This window comes from Melanerpes formicivorus, unplaced genomic scaffold, assembly GCF_026170545.1.
Source record: "Melanerpes formicivorus ecotype bairdi unplaced genomic scaffold, bMelFor1.0.p_v2 SCAF_26, whole genome shotgun sequence".
Taxonomy (NCBI): Eukaryota; Metazoa; Chordata; class Aves; order Piciformes; family Picidae; genus Melanerpes; species Melanerpes formicivorus.
Window position 1 is genome coordinate 462,602 of NW_027142378.1, and position 22,201 is coordinate 484,802.

The 22,201-nt window shown below is 52.6% G+C and overlaps 1 protein-coding gene across 4 annotated transcripts in view; it reads left to right on the forward strand.

Moving 5' to 3' along the window:
• Window positions 1-1,159: 1,159 nt before the first annotated feature.
• ZNF451 (zinc finger protein 451) overlaps window positions 1,160-22,201 on the forward strand; it is a 42,490-nt gene continuing 21,448 nt past the window's right edge. The window contains exons 1-9 of one of the 4 annotated variants that reach the window (XM_068153420.1): window positions 1,160-1,377; window positions 2,668-2,748; window positions 5,071-5,154; window positions 6,639-6,764; window positions 12,191-12,302; window positions 14,223-14,373; window positions 15,764-15,890; window positions 17,713-17,866; window positions 20,911-21,058. In XM_068153420.1, the coding sequence (XP_068009521.1) occupies window positions 1,246-1,377; window positions 2,668-2,748; window positions 5,071-5,154; window positions 6,639-6,764; window positions 12,191-12,302; window positions 14,223-14,373; window positions 15,764-15,890; window positions 17,713-17,866; window positions 20,911-21,058 (1,115 nt within the window). In that variant the 5' untranslated portion in view covers window positions 1,160-1,245. Of the gene's footprint in view, window positions 1,378-1,523; window positions 1,623-2,667; window positions 2,749-5,070; window positions 5,155-6,638; window positions 6,765-12,190; window positions 12,303-14,222; window positions 14,374-15,763; window positions 15,891-17,712; window positions 17,867-20,910; window positions 21,059-22,201 lie in introns of those variants that run through there. The other 3 variants (XM_068153421.1, XM_068153419.1, XM_068153422.1) reach the window with 3 other exon arrangements.

Genomic DNA, 22,201 nt, shown 5'->3' on the forward strand with positions numbered 1-22,201 from the left:
TTACTATGTCTTTAGTTCTCTTTTATTGTCCTTACTGTCTTCTGGGCCTGTTCTTGCATCACTCTAGCATGCAAGGCTGGTGTGTTTTTTTTCCCTAGCTCGCTTTTTTTCCCTCGCTCTCTTTAATAACTGTTCTGAGGCCAGCTTCTGCCAAACTCCTGCTGTTTAGCTGGGGAAGGGGCTGGGCCACCTTGCAAAGCTGTCACAGCTGATCCTGCACAGCTGCAGTTGTTCAGCAGGAACAGAAACACCTGGGCAAGTGCCTGGAGCCCAAGAAGAGCAGCTGCTCTACCCCGTCCCTAGTGCAGCACTGCACCTATCCACTCCACCATCCTGATAAGTTGTCAAAGGAAAGCCAGGAGGGCTAGCAGCCCTCCACAGAGTCAAGGAGGATTTATGGTGGGGTGCAGGGCCTACCACAGGCATGTGCCTGGCAGCGACATGGGTGCTCAGGCCAGGAACAGCGTAAATAAGGCATTTTAATGTTGCACCGAAGGGTAAAGAGCAAGCAAGCTGAGCCCAAAGGAAATTATCAACATTTATTATACGACTACAGAGTTAGCAGAGAGCCATACTCCTTGCAGTCTGACCAAAAGGAAGAAAATGCTACTGCTTTTCCAAAATGATCCCAACACACTCTGAGAACACAGAATTGAAGACTAGAAAATCACAGATGAGACACTTCATAAGGGGAGAGCAGAGTAGTCTGAGGCTGCCTCCCCAGATTTGCACCAAAATGAACATTAATTCATGATGCATAGATGTGTGGTGTCACAAGGCTTAAAACCGGGTTAAGAGTGACAGAGGACACGTTATCTGCTTTACTCCCGGGAGGGCTGGCGGCTGACTACTGCATTAAAACCTAACAGCTCTATGGCCGTGCTGCATTTAGTAACTGGGGGTTTGGAGCAGAAAGTGTAAGCAGCGCTCAAACTAATCGTTTGAGCCCTTTGTTTTGGTTACTGCGCGTAGTTTGAAGGGGAAGGCCACCGCGGGAAAGCGTTTGTTGATTGTTACGCCCTGCGGCGTGCGCGCCCAGCTTTCCCCGGAGCGGCCAATTTCCTGCCTTCCCGCCCCTCCCCAGGTCAGCGCCAGCGGCCGCCCCCTCCCCTCCCGGCAGCGGCGCGGGAAGCAGGTGCAGCCGGACTGCAGACCGAGGAGGGGCGGTGGGAGTTCGGTGACGGAAGGGTCCCGAGGCGCCTCCAGCGAGCGTGTGCGGCGGGGCTGTGGCGGTGGTGCCGGGACATGCCCTGCGGCAGGAGCGAGTGGGAGGCGCAGCGAGCCGCACTACAAGTCCCGGCAAGCCTCTGCCCGCGCCGCCGCCGCCAGCTTGAAGAGGAAGCGGCGCGCGGGGTCGGGGCCTCGCCGTGCCCTCAGGTGCCGCTGGCTGCGGGGCGAGCGGGGGCTGTGGCCCGCGGCGGTTTGCGGGGCGGTTTGCGGGGCGGTTTGCGGGGCGGTTTGCGGGGCGGTTTGCGGGGCGGTGGGCGAGCAGCCGGCGCTGGGTGGGGTGGCTGGGCGAGCAACCGGCGCTCCGAGAGGCCGCCGCTGCCTTCCCTGCTGCGCACCCTGGGTTTGTGGCGGCCTGGTAGCGATGTGCCCTGGTGCGGGGAGCGGCGGTGCCGGTAAAGAAACCTGAGTCAGCAGAACCGGGCTGGGTGCGGGCCGCGGTTCCGCGCCGCTCACGGAGGCCGTGCGGCAGGCGGGGCGGCGCGGGCCGTGGGGGGCAGGAGGCTCGGGGGGCTGGCTGGCCGTGGGGGGCAGGAGGTGTGGGGGCCAGGACGCTCGGGGGGCTGGCTGGTCGGCGGTGGGGGGCAGGATGCTCGGGGGGCTGGCTGGCTGGCCGTGGGGGGCAGGATGCTCGGGGGGCTGGCTGGCCGTGGGGGGCAGGATGCTCGGGGGGCTGGCTGGCTGGCCGTGGGGGGCAGGATGCTCGGGGGGCTGGCTGGCTGGCCGTGGGGGGCAGGATGCTCGGGGGGCTGGCTGGCTGGCCGTGGGGGGCAGGACGCTCGGGGGGCTGGCTGGCTGGCCGTGGGGGGCAGGACGCTCGGGGGGCTGGCTGGCTGGCCGTGGGGGGCAGGACGCTCGGGGGGCTGGCTGGCCGTGGGGGGCAGGATGCTCGGGGGGCTGGCTGGCTGGCCGTGGGGGGCAGGATGCTCGGGGGGCTGGCTGGCCTGCCGTGGGGGGCAGGACGCTCGGGGGGCTGACTGTCTGGCCGGCCGTGGGGACTAAGACGCTCGGGGGGCTGGCTGGCCGGCCGTGGGGGGCAGGACGCTCACGGGGGGCAGAACGCGGAGCCTTCTCGCTCTGCTGCATGTCTAGAGCGGCCCAAGGCTTCCGAGGTACGGTGTTGAGAGTCCGCTCGGTGTGCGCCGTTGGGCGGGAGCTCGGCCCCGCCTCGGGCGCGGGGTGCAGCCCTAGCGCTGTCCCCCAGCTCCAGCCGCACGCTGCAGCTGTGGCTGCTCGGGGAACGTAAGGTGCAGGGGCGCTTGGTAGCTTAGGTCCTGTTTTGCATGATCCGGATCTAAACTGTTAACGCTTTTTGATGTGTCACAGCTAATTGCGTCGCACAGATTGCGGACCCAAAGCAGGCATGAGACGGGAAATGCTCTGTAGTGGAAGAAAACTTGGAGCAAGAGGTTAAAACGTGTTTTGTTCATTTCTCTGTAGATAATGGAGTCTCCGAGCTCTGTCAGCGCTGGCACGAGTAATTCAGCAAGTGAAAGTGAAGATGAAATTCAATTCATTGGAGTAAGTCGATCTTGTACTGGAAACACTTTGTAGTAAACTGCTTGCTGGGCAGGGGCCTGGTGAGATGGGGAGGAGGAGTGGGGAAATAATAAAACTCATTACAGTAATAGTAATGAAAAAGGGGATAACAAAAAGGGGGTGAGGTGATCCTCAAGAAAAAACAAGGGATGCACAGTGCAGTTGCTCACTACCTACTGATTGATGCCTGAGCAGTGCCCTGCCCCTCCTGGCCAGCTCCCTCCAGTTCATACACTAAGCATGGTGGTATGGAACACCCCTCAGAGGATGGAATATCCCTTTAGCTGTTCAGCTGTTCCTGGCCATGTTCCCTCACTGCTGGCTGGCAGAGCATGGGAAGCTGAAGCATCCTTCACTTAGGACAGTGGCTGTTTAGCAGCAACTGAAACCTCAGTGTGGCACCAACAGCATTGTCACACTGAATGCAGAGCACAGCACTTAGGAGCTGCTAGGAGCAAATGAACTCTCTCCCAGCCAAAACCAGGGCAGCATCCCAGCAGGGCAGTGGGTATTCTGAAATCACTAGCAATGACTTTTCTGGTAATCCTGTTGCACAGCATTTTCCTGCATGAGTAGTGAAGTTAATGGGGACAAAGCACTGCTCACACTGTAAAATGAGGTCAAAACAACTATGCTTTGTCTGGAAGAAGAAGAGGAGGAAAATCATGGGTTAGAGGCCTCAACCTTCTCAAACTGTGAAGCACTGTACAGTAGCTACAGGACAATAGTGAGTGTAATGCTGACATGGCCATGTCAGTGTAACCTTATGACAGTTTGCCCAGGGAGGTGGTGGAGTCCCCATCCCTGGAGGTGTTCAGAAAGGGATTGGACATAGCACTTGGTGCCATGGTTTAGTAGCCATGAGGTGTGGGGTGACAGGTTGGACTTGATGATCTTTGGGGTCTTTTCCAACCTTACTATGATTCTATACACCTGGTAAATATCCATGAAATCAGAGTGGGTTATGTGCTGCCTCAGGCCAACATCAGGAAGTGGTGCTGGATGGCAGGGCCATATGCAGGAACAGGGAAATGATCTTCTCTAAGGAAGGAGTTGTGGGAATAAAATCAAGTGGTTAATCGATGCCAGGACTAATAGGCTGTTTTCCTGTGAGCTTGTCTTAGTGCTGAACATTAATTAGATGATTTTCCTTTTAACCTTTTGTGTGTGATGTTTGATTCAAGCCTGAAGGCAATGAACAGGCCTTTCCTGCAGGGGTATTTAGGTGCTCAAAAGTTAAAAGACAATGATTTATCTCTGAGGTGGACTCACTTGGTGGACACCTGGAGTCAAGACACCACACTTTTGCAGCTGGAATGTAATTTGTGTCTCTCCAAAACCCTAAGCACAGCCCTGTGAGGAGAGGCTGAGGGAGCTGGGGTTGTTTAGCCTGGAGAAGAGGAGGCTCAGGGGAAACCTTCTTGCTGTCTACAACTACCTGAAGGGAGCTTGTAGCCAGGTGGGGGTTGGTCTCTTCTCCCAGGCAGGCAGCACCAGAACATGAGCACATAGTCTCAAGCTGTGCCAGGAGAGGTTTAGGCTGGAGGTGAGGAGAAAGTTCTTCCCAGAGAGAGTTGTTGGCCATTGGAATGTGCTGCCCAGGGAGGTGGTGGAGTCACCATCCCTGGAGGTGTTCAAAAGGGGATTGGATGTGGCACTTGGAGCCATGGTTTAGTTGTCAGGAGGTGTTAGGTATTAGGTAATAGGTTGGACTTGATGATCTCTGAGGTCTTTTCCAACCTTATTGATTCTATGAAACCCAATAGAAGCCTGTTGAACATTGCTTAGTGAAATCTTAAAGACTGTCTCTCTTGGTGACTGCCTGCTGCCCTGTTGCCATTGAATTAATGCTGCAACTTGAATGGCTGTGAATAGAATAGAATAAACCAGGTTGGAAGAGACCTTCAAGATCATAGAGTCCAACCTATCATCCAACACCACCTAATCAACTAGACCATGGCACCAAGCACCCTGTCAAGTCTCCTCAAAGAAGCAGATCTCAGCTGACTGAGAGAGTGAAGAATATGTTCTTAAGCAAGCCAAGACTGTTCATTTGATTGATTTTTTTAATTGATAAAGTATCAAGTTAACATATAGATGATTGTTTGCAAATAGCTTTCCCAGTTGCTTTTTTTTAACCAGTTTTGTGGATTACTCTGTGAAGTAGAACAGCTGCCCTGCAGGAATTTCATTGCTGCACTCTCTTGGAGCCCTGGTGAATTTCTCCTTCAGGTGTGTGCCATGTTTCATTTCTGAGGCTGCCAGCTTAATGCTCCTTTGCCTGTGCTTAATACTTTCTTTCAGGAAGGACCTTTAAGGCCTGTACTGGAATGCATTGATCTTGTCAGCAGTGAGGATGAAGAACCTAACAGCAGCTCTTATGTTCATGTGAGTGTGTTGTATTTTGGGACTTCTCTAGTGAATAAAATAATTAGGCTCCTGTGGTTTTTTTTCCTATCAGTTACTCTTCTCAACAGAAGTCATTGAAAGTGTTTTTAACAAGTGATGAATAAATTAAACCAAGAGGCTGAAGGAGCTGGGGTTGCTTAGCCTGGAGAAGAGGAGGCTCAGGGGAGACCTTACTGCTGTCTCCAACTCCTTGAAGGGAGGTTGTAGCCAGGTGGGGGTTGGTCTCTTCTCCCAGGCAAGCAACACCAGAACAAGTGGACACAGTCTGAAGCTGTGCCAGGGGAGGTTTATGTTAGGAAGAAGTTCTTCATAGAAAGAGAGATTGCCCATTGGAATGTGCTGCCCAGGGAGGTGGTGGAGTCCCCATCCCTGGAGGTGTTTAGGCAGAGCCTGGATGAGGCACTTGGTGCCATGGTTTAGTTGATTAGGTGGTGTTGGGTGATAGGTTGGACTCCATGATCTTAAAAGGTCTTTTCCAACCTGGTCTGGTCTATTCTATTCTCTTTTGGTTTTTATCTTCTGTTGAGTGGAAGGCAAGAATGCCAATGCTTCCTTTGGTTGCATGCTTGAAGCAGAGTTGGAGCTCCTGTTGGGCTTTCAGTGGTTTTAGCAGATGTGTGAAAGAGCATTGTCATTTTACAAGTGACCTCAGCAGTCAGCGTGTCCGGTCTCTAGCCTGCAAATGTATCTGGCCAGCTTCCATGCCTTTTCCCTCTGAAATAACTGTCTGGGAGTAGTTTATAGATTGGAGGACTTTTATGCTGATGACAGCGTGGTCTGAACTCCAGCCTTATTATTCATGATCCCTCCTAAGAGGATGTGAGTCAGAAGCAGGCTGGTCAGTGCTTGCCATGGCCACTCTGCAGGGCCATGGAGAATGACAGTGGCCGAGAAGTTGCTGGAGTTGTGTTTACCAGCAGTGATTATCTCCTGTGTTGCAGTCCAGGATGTGAACCTGGTCCCTGAGGAAAGGTGTGGGGCATGGCCTCGCTCCACTGCAATGATGGCTGGAGCTGGTTGTGCCCCAGGAGCCGCTCTGGTGTATGGCCTGTCCCTTCTGCTAGGGGCAGCCGCTGGGCTGGGCTGTGTTCTGTTACAGCAGGAACCATCCCGGTGCTCAGTTGGTCAGCTGGGGCTGCATGTTGGCTCTGAGATCTTGAGGAATTTGTTTCCCTGTTGAGAAGAATGCACTGACTTTTCAGTGAGTTGAGCAGGATGCCTGCGAGTCACACGCACTCCCGCTAGTGCCGTTGTGAGGCGGCTGCTGCTGCCGCCTGGCTTTCGCTGCTGCCGGCAGGCTGGGGCTTCCTTTTCAAGAGCAGTTACAGGAGACAACTGTCAAAGGAGAGCGTGGAACCTGGGATCAGACTGTGCTGAGGGAGGTGCTGATGCGTGGGTGTTGCTTCTCGCCGTGCCGGTGCCTGTTGGCAGCCGCCAAACCAAGCTTCACCTTGGCCTCGCAGGGCGCCGCCAGACGCAAGGATGCTGTCGACTACCAGAAGGAGCGCGTCGCGTCCACCTTGGATCGCCTGGCGCGCCACGTCGAGGTGGAGAAGCAGCAAAAGGAAGAGAGAAACAGAGCCTTTAAGGTACTGCACGTGCTTGGCTTCAGCAGACTTGCATCGTAGGGGAGTCTGTTTTCGCTGCAAGTGAAGGAGACTGGTGAGGCAGACACCCGACTAGCAGCTGGAGAGGTTTGTTTCTGTGGTGTCAGTCCAAACGCAGCCTGGGCTTTGTCTCTTCGGTGGCTCTGAAGTTGCCAGTTGGCTACTCTTGCTCCTAGAGGGAGGAACAACCTCGCCTTGATGCAGGCCATTGGCAAAACCTCATTTGGCTCTGTAGCCCAGGGACACTAGCATTGGTTATTGCAGCTACATGGCTGAAAAGCAGCAGTGCCAGGAACCACCACCTAGCAAACATAGTGACCTACCTGATTTGCTCTTTGTGGTAGTTTAGGCTGGCTGCCTTCTGCTGCTACCACACAAGATACACCTTTGGTGCCCTGGGTGTCCAGCCCAGTGGGTGGACACAGGAAGCTGTGTATTTCATTCCCATAATGTCCTGCTCCCTATAAAACCACCTGCAAAGTCCTGCACTTCCTCTTTCTTCCCTCACTACTCTCTGGTAATGCAGGGGGAGTTATCTCAAGGCCTTTTAGGCCTGGCTAGGCTTAATGCCAAGAGGAAAAGTGGGAAGGGCAATCTCAGATCTGGCCAGCTGAGATTAGCCTAACAGTGGAGGGGGGGGAAGAAAGAGCCCTGGGGGTTATGGGTGCACCCTCAGGTGGGGAGAGGGGAGTGTTGGGATGCTTCTGGGTATGCTTTGGAGTCTCCTTTTGTCACTGTGCTTGTGGTTCCATTTAAACTTTCCATCCCTTCTGCAGTCTGCTTGTGTGAGTCTCTGGTTTTTTTTGCCCTGGTGGGAGGCAAGGGAGGATCTGCCTTCCAACCCACCACACTCTTGTACTTGGGAAGCTGTTTGGCAGACTCTGTGTTGGGTAACACTTCGCAGTGGGATGACATTTTCTAGGTATAAGGCATAATTTTCAAGTCAAATCCCATTGTGCAGGCATTTGGAAGTCATGGAGTTGTCTTTTTTTATCACAGAGGTACAGTCAACAGACTTCAGGGTAGGGTCTGCTGTCTGTGGGGCCTTGAAGGAACAGATTGACAAGAACCTCATGAAATTCACCCAGAATCACACAGCAATAGTTGTAAGGCACCTTTGGAGATGGAGTCAGACCTCTCTGCCAGAGCAGGCTGCACAGGATGGTGTCCATAGGCTTTGAATGACTCCAGAAACAGACTCCACCCCCTCTCTGGGCAGCCTTTGCCAGTGCTCCACCACCATCAAAGTAAAGAAGTTTCTCCTCATGCCTGGATGGAGGCCTTCATCCCACTCCTGTCTCCATCAGTTAGAGCTAGGCAATCCATGCTGCCCCAGAGTTTTTTCAGCTGCAAAGTGGAGTCAGAGATAGCTGTGTAGCTTTTTGAAGTAGTCTGAGCATGAGGCTAAAAAATCCTGTTGTTAATGTTGATTTTCCTGCTGCAGGCTTCCTGCCTCAAAGAGGGAAAAGGATCCTGGGTTAAGAGCTAGCAGGGTTTGTTGGCAGGGCCCCTCAGTTTAAGAAGGACATTGAGACACTTGAAGGTGTCCAGAGAAGGGCAACAAGGCTGGGGAGAGGCCTTGAGCACAGCCCTGTGAGGAGAGGCTGAGGGAGCTGGGGTTGCTTAGCCTGGAGAAGAGAAGGCTCAGGGGTGACCTCATTGCCTTCTACAACTACCTGAAAGGTGATTGTAGCCAGGAAGGGGTTGGTCTCTTCTCCCAGGCAACCAGCAGCAGACCAAGGGGACACAGTCTCAAGCTGTGCCAGGGGAGGTTTATACTCGAGGTGAGGAGAAAGTTCTTCACTGAGAGTCATTGGTCATTGGAATGTGCTGCCCAGGGAGGTGGTGGAGTCCCCATCCCTGGAGGTGTTCAAGAGGGGATTGGATGTGGCACTTGGTGCCATGGTCTAGTCATGAGGTCTGTGTTGATAGGTTGGACTCGATGATCCTCGAGGTCTCTTCCAACCTTAGTGATACTGTGATACTGTAACTGGAGCTGAAGGAATGTGGGACAGAAAGGGCTTGCTAGAGCAGCCTGCAGTGGCATGCTGTGGGACAGTGTGCTAGTGAGGGCTGGGAGGTGGTCAGCTCAGTGGAGGTGGGGAGCAGTGACCTGTATGTCACTAAAGACACAGGGTTTGATAGCTTGGTCGCTAGGGAAGAGATCAGCCTGGTAGGAAGTAGAGGCACTGTCTCTCAGAAGGTGGCAGGAGCATTAGCTCAGGAGGAACTGGAAGCCATTGTGCTGTGAGGCAGTTACGACATAGCAGCTGCCATGGAAACACAGTGGGACAGGTTGCACGCCTGATGTGCTGCAACTGATGGGTACCAGCTCTGCAGGAGGGCCAGGAAAGGAGGGAGAGGTGGTTGGGATGGCCCTCTCTCAGGGAGGGATGTGACTGCCCAGTGCATAGTGACAGTGATGATAGGGTTGAATGGGTAAGAATCAAGGCCAATAAGGCAGACACTGTGGTAGGAGTCTGTCAGGGTGCTGAGGTGGCTGAAGCACTCTGCAAGCAGCTGTGGGGGGGTTCACAATCACTGCTTCTTGTTCTGGTGGGGGGGGTTTCAATTACCCAGGTGTATCACAGTATCACTAAGGTTGGAAGAGACCTCAAGGATCATCAAGTCCAACCTATAAACACAGACCCCATGACTAGACCATGGCACCAAGTGCCACGTCAGATCTCCTCTTGAACACCTCCAGGGAGTGTCTGTTGGGCCAGGGGTGTCCAGGGGTGTCTGTTGGGAATACAGCACAGCAGAGAGGGAATTGTCCTGGAGGGTGCTGGAGTGTGTGGCAGAAAACTTCCTGACACAGCTGGGGAAGGAGCACTCCTGCTGCTAACAGGGAAGGACTTGTGGAGGATGTAGCAGGTAGAGGATGTCTTGGGGGCAGTGCTCATGAAATGACAGAATTTCCAGCTCTCAGGGCAGTAAGGAGGGGATCAGCAGAACAGCCACCTTGGACTTCTGGGAGGCAGACTTTGACAGATTGATTGACAGAGTCTCTTGGGAGGCTGTTCTGCAAGGCAAAGGAGCTGAGGAGGGCTGGGTGCTCTGTAAGAAGGAAGTCTTGAAGGCTCTGGGTCAGGCCCTGAAGGATGCTCCAGTGAGGAGCACCTGCATGGCTGAGCAGAGAGCTTTGGCTGGGGCTCCAGGAATGAGGAGATTTCATGGCCAGTCAGGAGGACTATAAAGATGTGTTGAGGCACTGTGGGGAGAAAGTGAGAAGGGCCAAATCCCAGTTCAAACTTCATCTGGCTACTGCTGTGAAAGATAATAAAGATATGTGTAGGAATAGATCAACAGCAGAAGGTGAGCTAGGATCAGATGATAGGATAGTTCTGGAGCCCCTATTACAAGAGGGATGTGGAGGTGCTGGAACGTGTCCACAGAAGGGCCAGGAGGATGAGCAGAGGGCTGGAGCACCTCTCCTGTGAGGACAGACTGAAGGAGTTGGGGCTGTTCAGTCTGGAGAAGAGAAGGCTCTGAGGTGACCTCATTGTGGCCTTCCAGTATCTGAAGGGGGCCTACAAGAAGGCTGGGGAGGGACTGCTCAGGATCTCAGGTAGGGATAGGACTAGGGGGAATGGAATGAAGCTGGAGGTGGGGAGATTCAGGCTGGAGGTGAGGAGGAAGTTCTTCCCCATGAGAGTGGTGAAGCCCTGGAATGGGTTGTCCAGGGAGGTGGTTGGGGCCCTGTCCCTGGAGGTGTTTAAGCCCAGGCTGGATGAGGCTGTGGCCAGGCTGATCTAGTGTGGGGTGTCCCTGCCCATGGCAGGGGGGTTGGAACTAGATGATCCTTGTGGTCCCTTCCAACCCTGAATGATACTATGATAGGATTGGTCTCTTCTCCCAGGCACCCAGCACCAGAACAAGAGGACACAGTCTCAGGCTGCAGCAGGGGAAGTTTAGGCTTGAGGTGAGGAGAAAGTACTTCCCAGAGAGAGTTGTCAGCCATTGGAATGTGCTGCCCAGGGAGGTGGTGGAGTCCCCACCCCTGGAGGTGTTCAAGAGGGGACTGGACGTGGCACTTGGTGCCATGGTCTAGTAGGCATGAGGTGTTGGGTGACGGGTTGGACTTGATGATCTTTGGGGTCTCTTCCAACCTTAGTGATACTGTGATAGGAGGAAATGGCCTGAAATTGTGTCAGTGGAGGGTTAGGCTGGAGCTAAGGAAAGACTGCTTGGCTGGAAGAGTGGTGAGGGACTGGCAGAGGCTGCCCAGGGAGGTGGTGGAGTCCCCATCCCTGGAGGTGTTCCAGAAAGCTGTGGCCATGGCACTTGGGGCCAGGGTTTAGTAGCCACGGAGGGGCTGAGTTGCAGGTTGGACTCAGTGATCTGAGAGTCTCTTCCAACCAAAGCAATTCTGTGATTCCTCACTCTTCAGCTAATGCAATCTGCAGAACTAAAAGTACATTTCAAAGTGAAACTGCCTGGGGTTTTTTTTTGCCTTTAGCAGCAGAGCAGAGTGACTGCTTGGGTTCAGAAAACATTTTGTGTTGCCTTGCTTGCTAAATGGAAGTTTTCCTTACTGTTTCATTTTTATAATCTTAAGAATCTTCTTGGCTATGCTTCAGAGACTTCAGTAGGTGCAAAGTAAATTGACCCAAGCTGTAATGTTTGTGTAGGGCACAAAGCTTGGGACTTTTTTTTTCAGTATTTTATCATTTTTTAACTTGGGGGCTGCCCTTCCCTCCCCCCTGGGGAGCTGCCCTGCCCTTCCCTCCCTCCCTCCCTCCCTCCCCCCTGGGGAGCTGCCCTTCCCTTCCCTCCCTCCCTCCCTCCCTCCCTCCCTCCCTCCCTCCCCCCCAAGGGCTGCCTTCCCTCCCTCCCTCCCTCCCCCCCCGGGGGCTGCTTTCCCTCCCTCCCCCTGGGGAGCTGCCCTTCCCTTCCCTCCCTCCCTCCCCCTGGGGAGCTGCCCTTCCCTTCCCTCCCTCCCTCCCCCCTGGGGAGCTGCCCTTCCCTCCCCCCCCTCCCTCCCCCCAGGGGCTGCCCTGCCCTTCCCTCCCTCCCTCCCCCCTGGGGAGCTGCCCTTCCCTCCCCCCCTCCCTCCCCCCCGGGGGCTGCCCTGCCCTTCCCTCCCTCCCTCCCCCCTGGGGAGCTGCCCTTCCCTCCCCCCCTCCCTCCCCCCGGGGGCTGCCCTGCCCTGCCCTTCCCTCCCTCCCCCCCGGGGGCTGCCCTGCCCTTCCCTCCCTCCCCCCCGGGGACCTGCCCTTCCCTCCCGGGGACCTGCCCTTCCCTCCCGTTGTAGAAGTCAGCTTAGTTGTATGATTGTAACTTTCTTCCCCTTAGGGCTTTTGTCCATTGTGTTGGGTGTTTTGTCCTTGGGTTTTTGGGGACCCACATGTCTTGAGTTGTGTTGGTTCTCCAGTCCACCTCACCTGGCGTGTTTGCCCCTTCAGGAGAAAGTGGATTCCCAGTATGCTCACGGGCTGCAGGAGCTGGAGTTCATGCGGGAGCGCGGCGACACGGAGGCTGCACGCTTGTGTGTGGATCAGTGGTTAAAGATGCCAGGTGAGAGAGGCTCAGTGAGGCTACTTCCAGCCCTGCCCTGCAGAACAGAGTGCTGAGCAGTGCTGAGGGTCAGCTGGAGAGTGCCTCTTAGGCACAGCCAAATCTTACACCCTGAGCTCTGCTGGGTTGTGAGCTGTGAAAGCTCTTCAACGCTCGTTTCCATCACAGCCCTTCCTCTGTTCTGCTGCTTAGAACATGTGGTACACCAAGTCTGAGAGCACTAAGGGGATGTTAACTGCTTCTGCAAGCAGAATGCCAGAGGGAGCAGGAAGTTGGATCCATTTCAAGTATTTCCTGCAGGCCCTGAAGTAAAGGTGTCAGTGTTTGGAGGATAAATCCTGCTGGGGGCTGAAGAGAGGGACAGGTTCCTCCACTGAGCAAGCACATCCTGCAGTTACAGTATCGCAGTATAACTTAGGTTGGAAAGGACCTCGAGGATCATCGAGTCCAACCTGAAGGATGGCCAAGGGCTCAGGTCCAGCCAACATGGATTTAGGAAGGGCAGATCCTGCCTCTCCAACCTGATCTCTTTCTATGATCAGGTGACTGCCTGGTGGATGTGGGGCAGGCTGTGGATGTGGTCTACCTGGACTTCAGCAAGGCCTTTGACACCGTCCCCCATAGCAAACTGCTGACTAAGCTGTCAGCCCGTGGCTTGGACCATTACACTCTGTGCTGGGTTAGGAACTGGCTGGAGGCTGAGCCCAGAGAGTGGTAGTGAACGGTGCCACATCCAGCTGGAGGCCAGTCACCAGTGGTGTCCCCCAGGGATCAGTGCTGGGCCCTGTCCTCTTCAACATATTCATCGATGATCTGGATGAAGGGGTAGAGTCAGTCATCAGCAAGTTTGCAGATGACACAAAGTTAGGGGCAGATGTTAGTCAGTTAGAGGGTAGAAAGGCTCTGCAGAGGGACCTTGACAGACTGGACAGATGGGCAGAGTCCAATGGGATGGCATTCAACAAGTCCAAGTGCCAGGGGCTGCACTTTGGCTACGGCAATCCCATGCAGAACTACAGGCTGGGGTCGGAGTGGCTGAGAGCTCCCAAACAGAGAGGGACCTGGGGGTGCTGATTGACAGCCACCTGAATATGAGCCAGCAGTGTGCCCAGGTGGCCAGGAGGGCCAATGGCATCCTGGCCTGCATTAGGAATGGTGTGGCCAGCAGGAGCAGGGAAGTCATTGTGCCCTGTACTCTGCACTGGTTAGGCCACACCTTGAGTCCTGTGTCCAGTTCTGGGTCCCTCAGTTTAGGAAGGACATCAAAACACTTCAGCGTGTCCAGAGAAGGGCAACAAGGCTGGGGAGAGGCCTTGAGCACAGCCCTGTGAGGAGAGGCTGAGGGAGCTGGGATTGTTTAGCCTGGAGAAGAAGAGGCTCAGGGGTGACCTCATTGCCCTCTACAACTACCTGAAGGGTGGTTGTGGCCAGGAAGGGGTTGGCCTCTTCTCCCAGGCAACCAGCACCAGAACAAGGGGACACAGTCTCAAGCTGCACCAGGGGAGGTTTAGACTCGAGGTGAGGAGGAAGTTCTTCACCGAGTGAGTCATTCGTCATTGGAATGTGCTGCCCAGGGAGGTGGTTGAGTCATCGACCCTGGAGGCATTCAAGGGGAGATTGGATGTGGCACTTGGTGCCATGGTCTAGTCCTGGGGTCTGTGTTGATAGGTTGGACTCGATGATCCTCAAGGTCCTTTCCAACCTAAGTGATACTGTGATACCTGTGATACTGTGATCAACACAGACACTCCAGACACTCTCCAGCCACTCCGACCCCGGTTACTGAGTTACTGTGCACTGTTAAAAATCAATAGAGCTTGATCTGTATTTTTTTAAACTGCTTTAGTCCTTGTGTGCTTTTGTTTTCTCTTGAGACTCTCTGCTTGAGCTCCTGGTGAAGTGCTTTGTTTTATGACACAGGCCTTAAACCAGGTACCGTTAACAGTGGAAGAAGAGGCGCTCGCAGGACGGCGAATCAGACGGAAGTTGTGACCGGGTCTGTATGTTGTCCTGTGATGCACTGCAACAGAGTGTTTGACAACAGGCATCTCCTCCTAGGTCACCTTCAAAGGTAAGGAGTAAACAATTCTGCAAGCATATGCTCAGCCTCAGGGCATCAGCATCAAGTTTACTTGAAACTGCTGATGGTGACAGGAATCCTTTGGAGAGCAAAATGCTCCTGGTTTTTCATAGCTGATGTGGTCAACCTCCTCAGTGCTTTGCTTTACTTGGTTTTGTGGGTGGTGGTTTTGTTTGGTTGGGGGTTTGTTGTTAGGGTTTGTTTGTTGGTTTGGGTGTAATTTTCATTCAGAATTGATTTCTTCTTGAGCAATTCTTTAATATCTGGGTGTTTTGAGAGAGAAGACTTCTGTTCTCCTGGCTTTTCTTCATCCAAACTTGAGAAAGAGCAAAAGGCTAACATCCAGCTTGATGGTCAGCTTAAAAAATGCCCCTAATGAGGAGCAAGAGCTGTAGGCCAGACATCTTGTTCACAGCTGACCCCATGGTCACTTCCAGCCCTTTAACTGCTGAATGTGTCTCAGAGAGCAGTGATGAGAGAAGCTGAGGTGAGCGCTGTGTTAGCCCTGGAACACAGCTCAGCCACATACAGCTACTCACTTATGCCACTGGGACAGGGAAGAGAGTGGAAAGGGGAGAAGCAAGAAACCTGGGCTGAGATAAAAGCAGTTTAGGAGCAAAGCAGGTTGGACTTGGTGATCTTTGAGGTCTCTTCCAACCTTAGTGATACTGTGATAAAGCAAAAGCTGTGCACAGTAGTAAAGCCAGGCACAGAATTGCTGTTGGCAGGCAGAGCCTTGCTGCTCATAATGGTTACTTGGGAGCTCTGAATATTGCCTCTTCCTCCTCCTCCTTCACCCAGCTTCAGTTGCTGAGCACAGTGCCATGTGGTGTGGTATATCCCTTTGGTCAGTTGAGGTCACCTGTCTGGCTCTGTCCATGGCTAGCCTCTTGCCTACCAGCAGCCTAATCTGTCAGGGCAGCCATGAGAGCAGAGATGGCCTTGAGGCTGTGCAGGCACTGCTCTGTAACAGCCCTGTTAGTATCACTGCTTCAGAAATACAAAACACAGCACTCTGCAAGCTGCTGGGAAGAAAATTAACTCTGTCCTATCCAGAGCTAGTACAGGCAAGTAAAGTAAATCAGTTTTGAAGAACACCTTTGTAGGAAACCCAGACCTTGTTAGTTTCCTTGCTCATAAGAGCAATGATTCCTCTGCAGAGTGGCCTTTGTGACAGGTAAGCTGCAGGGAGAATCACTTCTGTACAGGATACCTGAGCTGATAGAGTTCATGATGAGGGAAGGGAGGAAATCTACACTTCAGGTTAATTTGTTAGTGGGGTTTTTTTTTGTCCAGTGGCTTCAAAAGACAGACTGTTTCCCATCACAAAACCACAGTGACAATTTGGAAGGGACTGGTTTGTGTATTTCTTGCTCTCCAGGTTTGATCATTCCCCTTGTGATCCGACAGTCACCTTGCATGGACCCCCAAATAATTCTGTTGCCTGTGTGATATGCTGCCAGAGATTTCCAACCTCTCAGCAGTACAATGATCATCTTTCATCTAAGGCAAGATCATAAGGCTAAGTAACTCACCTGGCTGAGTGTGGTAGAAGGTTTTCAAGATGGGTAATTGCACACTGATTTTCTTTCTCTTTTAACTTTCTTTGTCTCCCCTCCCTTCTTTTTCATCTTCAAGATAGTTTTTCTCGGTCTGCAGTGTTTCCTGACAGTACCCCCATTAGACCTGACCATTAGGTTGTACTTTCCAGTGTGCTTTGTAGAGGGTTGTAGTGCAGTCTTGAACCTCTTGTCCCTCTACTGGTGCTGTCAGAAGGTGCTCCCTTTTTTTGTGTCTCCAAAACTGAAAGACAAAGGCAAGAAGTTAGGGTGAAATAAGTGGTGGTGAAGAAAGACAGCAGAAAGGAGACCTGGAACAAGAGGCAACAGAATAAGAGAAGAAACTTGAGTGGTTCAGATGCAACTGTTTCTTCTCTTTTCCAGTCTCTGACAGATGTGCTTGCTATGTCCAAGGCCTTCCTCCAGACAAAGAGGAGGAAGTTCTTCCCCATGAGAGTGGTGAAGCCCTGGAATGGGTTGTCCGGGGAGGTGGTTGAGGCCCCATCCCTGGAGGTGTTTAAGCCCAGGCTGGATGAGGCTCTGGCCAGGCTGATGTAGTTTGGGGTGTCCCTGCCCATGGCAGGGGGGTTGGAACTAGCTGATCCTTGTGGTCCCTTCCAATCCTGACTGATACTATGATACTATTGCTCCCTAGTTAACATACAGCAGGGAAAGGGCTAAGCTAGCATTTGAGTTTGCAATGTAAGGTAATAGGATTTGCTGTTTTCTGGTGTTCTTCCTCCCTCCCTCCACTGTTTGAGAATGATCTCTCCTCTTCTTCTGTTCCTAACAGCACTGTAAAGTCTCAGTTCCATGACAGATGCTCAGGTCTTACCTTCTGGGTGCATAGTTTTGCTTTGGCAGTCTAGTGCTGAGCTGGACAATGGATAGCATTTTCTCAGTGTAATGTTTCACTAGCAGATGCTGTTGTGTTCCCACCTAGTCTCTAGAAGCTGTGTTAAAGTCAGGGGGAGCTTTAGGTACCCTAAAAGCTGGACTGCTTTTAGCTAGTAGTAGTAACTCCTGATGCATAGTCATACCTGACAAGCTGGAAAGATTGCATCACAGTTTGCCCTTGCTCTTTTCCCTTGCTCCCAAGCTGTGTGCCTGTGCTGTGTCTGGGGCATCAGCAAGAGTTCAGACTAGTTTGGGGAAAGGGAGTGGCTCTTGCAGCAGGCATGGAGATGGAATTACTTGGGTGTGGAAGGACTGGGAGGTAATCCTAAAGAAAGCTGTGGAAGGAAACATAAGGATGTCATGGTTCTTTGAGTGACATGAGAAAGGAGTCAATTATCAGAAGCAAGATTAAAGGATTTTTGCCCTGAAGGCAGAGATCTGAAGTTGATGTAGGTGGCAAAGGGAGTGGAAGGAATTGACTCCAATAAAAGTCAAGGACTTGTCAGGCTGGTCTGAGGATCAGCATTTTGAGAAGCTGGAGGTTAGCAAGATTCAGGAAGAACTGACATAAAACCTGCTGTTAGTGGCAGAAGGAGCTGCTCTGAGAGCCTGGGTAAGGGGGTTATCCAAGAACTGATGGAGTCTGGTTCCTGGGAGGGTGCAGGAAGGGAACAGAGAAGCTGCTGGTGCCATCAGGATGAGTTTGACAGTGGCAGCTTGGCCAGACCCTTGTGTCTCAAGCTGAAGCACGAAGGGGTAGGCTCTAGGTAAATACAGGAGTGGCATCTGAAAACCTAAAAGTGAAATGGACATGAGGAGACCTGGGGCTGGCTTTGTGAGTGGTCTTTCCTCACCAGACCGTTTTCTCTTCCAGCTAAATGCGAACGATGGACACAGAGAAGGTCTCCCCCCACAGCACATTCATTGCTTTGCTTGCCCCAGCTGCTTCCTGCTGTTCACCAGAAGAGAGGAGTGCTGGCAGCATATGGCAGAGAAGAACCATGCCCTCCAAGCTTCTGACCTGGGTGGTATGTCGCTGCTAGGCGTGCTGCTATTCATTCCTTCTGAGCATTGATCCTTGTGACAGAGCTGTGTGAGAAAAGCTGAAGGCTTTAACATATTTGAAATGAATTCATGTTTTTCTTTTAGGGTCTTCAATATTTGATACAGGTCTCTGAGGAGATGGTTTGCAATTTGTGTTTTCATGTAGAAGAGGTTCCTCCATCACAGTTGCTGTAATGAGAAGCAGAGTTTGCTTCATCTCCACGCTGTCAGGTCTCTCACATGAGCTTCTCAGCTTCCAGTGACTGTGAAGCTACTGTCCTAAAAAAGTTCACACTTGGGAACTTGGATCAAAGCACCTTGGTTTGCTTTTCAACTCCAGTCAGACTGGCTGTGATGTGCCTTCCCCTTACTGGACTGTCTGAAGTCTGCTGGAGGCTACTTTTCTTGGTGGGTGTCCGTAGCATTCCTGGTGGAAAAGGCCTGGGAAAGTTTCTTCTCCATACAATTGCAAATCTAGCCTGCTCAGCTGGAATGGTGCTGCTGGTCTGGTGACTTGCACTGGCCACACTGCTGCTGAAGGCTAAAATACTGGCTGTGTTGTGAGCTGGTAACATCCTGTGAGTAAGAACCATACTTACTGCATGCATCCAGTGAAGATACCTGTCTGAGCAGGGTCTCAAAAGCAGGCTTAATGGCCATCAAAGCTGTGCTGACCATTTGGCTTTGTGTGTGCAGTAGGCACTAAAGCATCTACTTCAGTGTCAGGTGAAGGGTTGAGACAGATGAGGTGTGGATGGACTTGACATTGTATTCAAGGAGCTGGGCTATTCTAGGTAGCTTGGAGGATAAGCCTTGGTGTAGTTATTTCCCATCTTCATAATCATCTTGTACAGTAAAGACAGGTTTTGAAGGCACCTTCCTGCAGGTGGAGTCAGTACTGCTGCTGTTGTGGAAGTTAGAACCAGCTGCAGAGTTCTGAGTTCTCTCAAGCAGTGTAAATCTAACACAGTTCTGTTCTCAGAGAGGTCATAGAATCAGTCAGGGTTGGAAGGGACCACAAGGATCATCTAGTTCCAACCCCCCTGCCATGGGCAGGGACACCCCACACTAGATCAGGCTGGACAGAGCCTCATCCAGCCTGGCCTTAAACACCTCCAGGGACGGGGCCTCAACCACCTCCCTGGACAACCCATTCCAGGGCTTCACCACTCTCATGGGGAAGAACTTCCTCCTCACCTCCAGCCTGAATCTCCCCACCTCCAGCTTCATTCCATTCCCCCTAGTCCTATCCCTACCTGAGATCCTGAGCAGTCCCTCCCCAGCCCTCCTGTAGGCCCCCTTCAGACACTGGAAGGCCACAATGAGGTCACCTCGGAGCCTTCTCTTCTGCAGACTGAACAGCCCCAACTCCTTCAGTCTGTCCTCACAGGAGAGGTGCTCCAGCCCTCTGATCATCCTCCTGGCCCTTCTCTGGACACCTTCCAGCACCTCCAGATCCCTCTTGTAATAGGGGCTCCAGACCTGGAGGCAGTACTCCAGGTGGGGTCTCAGCAGAGCTGAGCAGAGGGGGAGAATCACCTCTCTTGACCTGCTGGCCACACTTCTCTTTCTGCAGCCCAGGATCTGATTGGCTTTCTGGGCTGCAAGTGCACACTGAGAGCTCCTGCTGAGCTTCTCCTCCACCAGCACCCCCAAGTCTCTCTCCTCAGGGCTGCTTTCCAGCCAGTCCCTGCCCAGCCTGCATTTGTCCCTGGGATTGCCTCGACCCAGATGCAGGACCCTGCCCTTGGTCTTGTTGAACCTCCTGAGGTTGGCTTGTGCCCACCTCTCCAGCCTGTCCAGGTCCCTCTGGATGGCCTCCCTTCCCTCCAGCTGTCTGCTGCACCACACAGCTTGGTGTCATCAGCAAACCTGCTGAGGGTGCACTCAGTGCCACTGTCCATGGCACCCACAAAGATGTTGAACAAGCCTGGTGCCAGGACTGATCCCTGAGGGACTCTGCTTGTCCCTGGCCTCCACTGGGACATGGAGCCATTGACAGCCACTCTTTGGCCATCAAGCCAGTTCCTTATCCATCTAGTGGTCACTCATCCAACCCATGTGTCACTAGTTTGGAGACCAGGATGTGGTGCAGGACAGTGTCAAAGGCTTTGCTTAGGTCCAGGTAAATGGCATCAATTGCTCTCCCCTCGTCTATTGTTGGTCATTGGTTCTGAATGTGCTGACTGTAGATGACTTTAAAATCAAGCCATAGGTTTAAGACTTAGTGGTGAGTCATTCCTTTGAACAAATTTCAAGCACCCAGAGGTGGGCAGCATGCAGCTCAGAAAAAGAAAGGAAGTGCCCTGGGTTTTTCTTTGCCTTGGTAGGTTTTGGTGAGTGATATGATCAGCACAGTTTGCAAGACCTGGCAGTAAAGTTAGCTGGAAGGCATAGCCTCAAATTATTGCTGTCTGATCACTGCATCATGCTAAACAGAAAAGTCAAGTGAGGTTTGTCTCCTAAGGTGCAGAGCAGTAACAGCAGTGTGTAGTTCATGAGCCATTTCCCATTCTCTTTGCTCTAGTGAAGATTTTATTCTGCTGGTACCTGGAGTTAGACATGGAGTATACTCTCAGAACAAGAGAGTCCTGCACCTGAAAGCTTCAAGGAGAGTTACCACCTAGGCTGGGCCCTCAGTAAATGAGTTGCCTTTTCTTCTCTTGTTTTTGTAAATGCTGATGTCAGGTGGTCATAGAGCAGGGGAAGGAAGTCAGCAAGAACTTTACCTAGGAGATACACCTGACCCAGAGGAGGAAAAGGAGACTCAGTCACCAAGTGCAAGACTGCATCTTGGAAAAGCCAGGATCAGCCAGATTCAGATGCAAGGTTGCTGCAGAAGTGTTGAGAAGTGAATGCAGTTCTATGTGCAGCTCCCACTGCACAGTGACTGTGCCTCGGCTGGCACCTGGTGGTTTGCTTTCTGCAGCCTCTGACACTTGTAACTGTGCCACATGAAGGCTGAAGTACTGTGGAAGAGCTCTTGTAACATCTGCTTGTGTTGTTTTTCTGCCATCCCACCCCACAGATGACATGAAGGCTGACCTCCCTCTACCTTTCCCATCATATGCAAAGAACCTGCTGATCTCCCTGTGTAAGGAGGTGCCCTTCCAAGTGAAGTGTCTGTCCTGCTGCAAGGCGCTGCGCTCGCATATGGAGCTGACAGCTCATTTCAGGTGTGTAAGGCACAGCTGTCTGTAATGTCAGCACCCTCAGATCTGTTACAGGCAGGCAGAGCTCTTCCTAGTGCTGTTGGACTTCAGGGCATCTAGGACCATCTGACTGCTGACTTGATGGACAAACTCAAAAACCCCCTTACCATGCCTTTTCCCCTGCCTTACCCCACACAACCCACTGTAGGATGCTGAGCCATGTCTGTAGCCCTTCTGTTACTTCTTGTGAAAGCCCAGCAGAACTCAGTCTATAGAATAGAATAAACCAGGTTGGAAGAGACCTTCAAGATTATCGTGTCCAACCTATCATCCAACACCACCTAATCAACTAGACCATGGCACCAAGCACCCTATCAAGTCTCCTGAACACCTCCAGTGATGGTGACTCCACCACCCCCTCAGGCAGCTGATTCCAATGGGCAATCACTCTCTCTGTGTAAAACTTCCTCCTAACCTCCAGTCTAAACCTTCCTTGGTGCAGCCTGAGACTATGTCCTCTTGTTTGGTGCTGGCTGCCTGGGAGAAGAGACCAACCTCTGCCTGTCTACAACCCCCCTTAAGGTAGTTGTAGAGAGCAATAAGGTCACCCCTGAGCCTCCTCTTCTCCAGGCTGAGCAACCCCAGCTCCCTCATAGGGCTTGTGTTCCAAGCCCCTCACCAACTTCGTTGCCCTTCTCTGGACTTGTTCCAGCAAGTCAATCTCCTTCCTAAACTGAGGGGCCCAGAACTGGACACAGGACTTGAGGTGTGGCCTAACCAGTGCAGTGTACAGGGGCAGAATGACCTCCCTGTTCCTGATGCAGGCCAGGATGCCATTGGCCCTCCTGGCTGCCTGGGCACACTGCAGGCTCATGTTCAGCCTACCATCGACCAGCACCCCCAGGTCCCTCTCTGCCTGGCTGCTCTCCAGCCACTGTGACCCCAGCCTTTATTCCCCTATTTCTAAGTTGGCAGTATCTGATTTCTAGAAGGTACTGAGTCAGCAGCCTAAGTGGCAGTCTGAAGTGCTGCCCTTTGAAATCAGCACCTCCTTCTCTTGGAAGTGCAGAGACGAGGTGGGCATTGTGTGTTCTTGTGGCAAGCTGGTAGGTGAGCTCAAGTGGCCAGAGGCCAGTTTCCAGGCACTCATGGCTGCAGCTGCTAGGT